At 35.7% G+C, this 5,793-nt stretch overlaps 1 protein-coding gene across 1 annotated transcript in view; it reads right to left on the minus strand.

The window, feature by feature from the left end:
* Nucleotides 1–5,793, minus strand: part of LOC107715685 (pleckstrin homology domain-containing family G member 3-like) — a 64,685-nt gene that overhangs the window by 50,399 nt on the left and 8,493 nt on the right. Inside the window, exon 2 of the mRNA XM_016521858.1 lies at nucleotides 1,356–1,422. Coding sequence (XP_016377344.1) covers nucleotides 1,356–1,404 — 49 coding nt within the window. The 5' untranslated portion in view covers nucleotides 1,405–1,422. The remainder of the gene's footprint in view (nucleotides 1–1,355; nucleotides 1,423–5,793) is intronic.

Genomic DNA, 5,793 nt, shown 5'->3' on the forward strand with positions numbered 1-5,793 from the left:
ACACTCGAAGTAGATTGGTCCCTCTAAGCGAGATCCCAATTTCGTCGGTCATCCGACATGACGTCTCCGTTCCCATACGTAACCGAGACGTTTTGTTATTTACATTTACATTATATTTAAATTTTGTCATTTAGCAGATGCTTTTATCCAAAGCGACTTACAAATGAGGACAATAGAAGCAATCAAAACCAACAAAAAAGCAATAATATGCAAGTGCTATATTAGTATATTATTATAGTGTTATATTTCAATTTCACAAAGAAATGTGCAGCATTTTGTCCAAGCAATAATAAAAGGACACATTTAATTTATAATTTGTCTTAAATCTCATTTTGTAAAAAATAAAATAAAATCGTGAATCGAATCGAATCGTGAAATCAAAATCGTGAATCGAATCGAATCATGAGTTGAGTGAATCTTTACATCCCTACTCAAATGTAAATATTCTAATATTTTGAGATACTGGATTTTTGACTTTCATGAGCTGTAAGCTCTAATTATCAAAATTAAAACAAAAACACTTTCGAAATGTTTTACTTTACATGTAATGAATCTAGAATATATGAAAGTTTCACTTTTTGAAATAAGTTATAACTTTTTCACAATATTTTTTATTTTTATTTATTTATTTTGCAAAGAACAGGCAAGAAATGACTTGTCACTGCACTGACTTCAACATAGCTCAGACGTTTTACTAAAAAAAAAAACCAGAAAAACCTGACACCCAATAGAAGGTTGCTGAAATACCTGCACACAGTTCTTGTGCCAATTTTATGTTTATGAAGACATGTTTATGTTAGTAGACCTGTTTTTGAAAAATGTTGAGATCCCCGAGTTCTGTTTTATTCTGGTGTGCTCTGTCTAGTCATTTTTAAATACACAATGAACATCCAATTTCTCAAAGTTAATCAGTCATTTAGACAAATGTGTATGTAGTTTTGCACATCCCTATTGTGAATTAAACAGTACATGCACAAATGATCAAATGTTTCTTAAGAAACACAACAATAGATACATGGTTTTTGTAGCCTGTAGTCTTTAGACTTTGCAGTTTCTCAGTTGAGATGTTCCTGTGGGCCTCATTCTCACTCCTCACTTAACAACATCAGTGCTAGAAAAGCAGTTTTATCGTGTTACAACGTCTACTAGTTATTTGGTACTTGAAACATTCTAACCTGCTGTCATGTGCACCTCTACAGGTATAGTTACTGGAAAAAAATTAACTTTAAATGTTTTTGACTGAATTGAATATTCTAGTATTCACAGCAACAATGAACAAAACACATTAATTATCTAACAGCAAAAAAATATTAATCTAAAAGATGTTCATGATAACCATGAGAGTTGAGTCTTACCGTCACCCATTGGGACGTCATGGGCCGTGCTATGGGATTTCTCTGGCATGGCACCGAGGCCTCACTCCTGTAAATTAGATTAAAATATGAAGTCAACATCTCTGAGCTCCATTACACTAAATGCTGTTATTCATCAATATGTTTTTGATTTTACATAGGTTACATACATTTTGGTTTTTCACTGATTAATATTATGTGTTAATTGATCTTTTGAAATCTTGTTTAATACTGTCACACTAATTGGGATCCTCATGGTTTTTGTCTCTGACAAATATTGCCCTGATATAATCTAAATCTATATTTTGATTATATCAGGTATATAGCTTTGATTTGGATTCTATTAGTGAATTTGTCTGTCATTAGTCAATTAATTAAAGAAAAATAAAGAAAAATGCCTCACACACTGTGGTACAACAACCACACCAATGAGCTTAAGAAGGCTGCTCGGAAAATGAAGTGCAGGAGGAGTACAAACTTAGAGGTTATTTGAGGGGCATGGAGGGAACAGTGTCTCTAGCTACAGATGGGCTCTGAAAGCTGCAAGGACCATATTTCAGTGCTCTCAGAAAATAACCAAAACAATCCTAGGATCCTATTCAGTACAGGCTGACAAAAAAACAAAGCTATGACAAAACCTCATATTTCCCCACAGCATAGAAGTAATATTTTTACAAATGTCTTCAATCATAAAATGTCATGTAACAGGAAGAACTAACAACACTTATCCAATCCTCAAGGCAAGCATGTATGTAACTACTGAAAATTCTGCTTCCTGTAATCTTAGAACCTCTTCTCCTTATCAACTCATAGCTTTGCTTAGAGCATGTCACAAAAGTTTCAAGTTGGCAGTAATAAATGCCAATATCAAATATTCCACAAATCAAAAATATTTTTTTTGTAAAGTTGTCATCACAACTATATTTATAACTGCAAAGAAATTATATTTATGAAGAATTTTAGTCAGAATTTAGACCCCACCACAGTTCAGAGACTGCACTTGTCAGAGTCACAAATACCCTGTTCATATCATCTGACTATATCTGCATCGCCCTGCATTGTGGGCAGGCATTAGCATGGTTTATATCAGGGGTGGCGAACTCCGGTCCTGGAGAGCCGCAGCCCTGCAGAGTTCAGCTCTAACCCTAATTAAAACTCACCTGCCTGTAGCTTCCTAGTAACCGTTCAGACCTTGATTGGCTTTTTCAGGTGTGTTTGATTAGGGTTGAAGCAAAATTCTGCAGGGCTGCGGCTCTCCAGCACCGACGTTCGCCACCCCTGGTTTATATCCTCGCTATCAGTTTATTTGTGTAAATGAAGAGATGTCAGATAAAACAGGTATGGTAAGTTTGGTATGGAATGCCACAGGTATCAGTATTAGGCCCCCTGCTTTTTCATTGTACAGTAAATGTTCATTCAGTATGATCACATTAGCCCAAAATTATCACCTCTACATTGGTTACCATGAAACAGGTTTCATATCAGTTTTAAAATTTTGCTAATTACTTACAAAGCCTTGAACAGCCTAGTTCTGCAGTACGTATTCAGTCTTTATCATGCTTTAATCCCTCACGGCCACTGCTGTCACAAAATTCTGATTTGTTGACCCAAAATTACCCCAAAAAAAGTACCACAAAGTACCACAAAGGAGGTAGATCCTTTCCTACCTGGTTCCTAAACTCTGGAATAGTTTTCCTAGGACTATGCAAGACTCAAAACACACTCTACGTTCACATAATGTTTTTTTTCTAACTGGGTCATTTGTATAGGCGGTTATATTATAAATATAGAGAAAGTTGATTCATAACAATAAGCAAAAATTAAATGCATCAACAGCCAGGACAGCTAATTAATCCTATGATGGACGTATCGAAATAAATCCACTTCCTCTTGTTCAGGACAGGCCATAAAACAAAGGGAACATGAGGATCCCACACCCAGTCACCATTTCCTTAGAAACAAATGATTCTGCCAACCAATATACCCTGTCATTTATCCTTTTGTGTATGTGTGGTCATTTGTTTGACCTGTCAGCAGTCAGCATATGTGTATATATCAGCATTTAAGTCTGCTCTTTCTGTGAAGATATCTGCAAGCATTTTCTCTCCCTCTAGTTTTGTACGAGCACTTGTAACTGCTGGGATGCTTTTGAGTGTCCATTAATGATTTCCTTCTATTATCTGACACTGAGAGTAAAAAGCTTGCTTAGATCAGCACACAGCTGTGATCTGACCTCTACATGTTGAAACCAAAGCCCATTCCCCCACTCTAATACTACAGTATTGCCTAATGTGTAACATAAAAGCAGTACAGAATTTACATCGTCATCATCAATGCCATACAGCAATTCTTAGAAAACTTAGAATAATGTGTGCATATCTTCTTGTCTTCATATCACACTTTAACTAGCAAAAATCTCCTGTGTCTATCCAGACAATTTACTAAAATTAGGATCAACAATGTTTTTGACACAACACGCTCTAAAACATACAACAATTTTGCTTCTGTACTAAATGTACAGTAGCAAAAACAGCCTGTTTAATTGTAAGGAGTTAGGGAGAGAGAGTAATTATCAATAAAACTAAACTATAGTGCTATTTCAGACTAGACAAGATTGTATTACACAGACATAATTTCACATCTTATCCAAATTAAAGACAACAAAATCAGTAATAAGTCCAGTTATGGACTGTTTAGAAAGTTCAGAAGGTTTTTTTTTTTTTTAGATCCTAATTAATTCCTTCCTTTAATTATATACAATGTGTTATATTTATATGACATTATTTCCACAGGTGTGATGTATACATTCAGAACAAATATTTATTAAGTATATGCTGCTTTAAACATGTCTTTGGCAAGTGTATTTGATATGCAAGATGTTTTGTTTTGTGCCTTGCAAGACAATACATGCTTGCATGACTATCCCAGGAACAAAAATGTTTTGCATGGCGGTATACTTGATTTTATGCAATCTATGGTTGTATCTGAAAAAAAAAAAAGTTAATTAGGAGGTACATACTTTCAACCCAGTAGTGTACCTATTATGTAATCCATTTGGAAGATTACACCCTGTCAAGGGCTTGGTAACACCCTTGCTTTAAGTTACTCATTCCCATGTTGTTCCAAACCCACAAGAATTTTGTTCATCTTCAAAACATAAATTAAGATAATTTTTAAGAAAACCTGAAATATTTCTGTCCCTCTATAAAAATCCATTCACCCAAAACATGGACATTTTAGAAAATTCTAGGGCTGTCGCGATTCGTCGATTTTTTTAGACTATTAAATTTTTTAAAATCCTCGACTTCATTTTGCTTGCGTCAAATAACCGGCAAAATACCGGAAGTGGCGCATTTCACAGACGAGAATGTTTAAAACACATTATTAGTCTGTTTTACAAGGCTGCATGATATATTAAACCCATTTAAAAATCATAATTAAGCATAATTGTGAATTCACAAATGCTACGATTTAATTAAATAATTATATGCGATGCAGTTCTAATACAGTATATGCACTTTAATTATTTACATGTCGGCATGAAACGGAAGTTGCGATCGTCTTTTCTTCTCTGCTGTGACATATATCCGAGTGAAACGGCATCTGAAATGAGAGGGCGGGACTTGATTTCATCCTTCGGCAATTGATTGGATTGTTGGAAGTTGGGGCGTTGCCAAAAAAATGGAGGCAATTCTGAATGCCAGTTTGCAGTTAACGTTAGTTGTGGGGGATTTCTCTCCACTGGATTCACCGCCGACACCCTAGCATGAATAAATGTTTATTTTTTTTATTGAGGATGACGACGACGATCAACGGCACAAAACATGCCAAAACAGTGCACGTGCGAGAGAGAGAGAGAGAGAGAGAGAGAGAGAGACTGCCTGAATGACTGAGAAAAAAAAAATATTAGTTTGCGATGTTCTAAGAGTAATGTCCTAATATCTTTTCAATGTTTAAGGGTAACGTACTCCCATATGACTGGTATCAGTGCTATAAAGTGAAGCATCAGCTTCAGCTTTTCCCCCTGTCGTTTATCCCAGCGTTTACCCCTCACGTCACTAGCTCCGCCCTTGCGCCATAGCTCGTGACCGGAAGAGTAGAGGAGTCGTTTTGAGGGGGAGGGGAGGTTAACGTTTTTGATTAAAGATTACGAGGGCACATGAATTTGAAAAAAAATAATGACGTGAACGGATAAATTATTTATAATAAACACTGCAGTATTCCATCAAAAAATATGAATTGTCAATTTTGATTTCATGCCGACTTTAAGTACATGCGTCAGACAGCGGCTCCGTTCACAGTAGTTCCACAGGAACTGTTATCATTTACATGTGTGGAGCGTCTCAAACTCCATCTCTGCATGTTGTTGTGAGTTTGGGTTTATTATAACGTCCATCTGGGAACGCAACATGTGCCATTTCATCAGATTTGTAAGGTAAAT

Source organism: Sinocyclocheilus rhinocerous, unplaced genomic scaffold (genome assembly GCF_001515625.1).
Source record: "Sinocyclocheilus rhinocerous isolate Xijiao unplaced genomic scaffold, SAMN03320098_v1.1 scaffold270, whole genome shotgun sequence".
NCBI lineage: Eukaryota > Metazoa > Chordata > Actinopteri > Cypriniformes > Cyprinidae > Sinocyclocheilus > Sinocyclocheilus rhinocerous.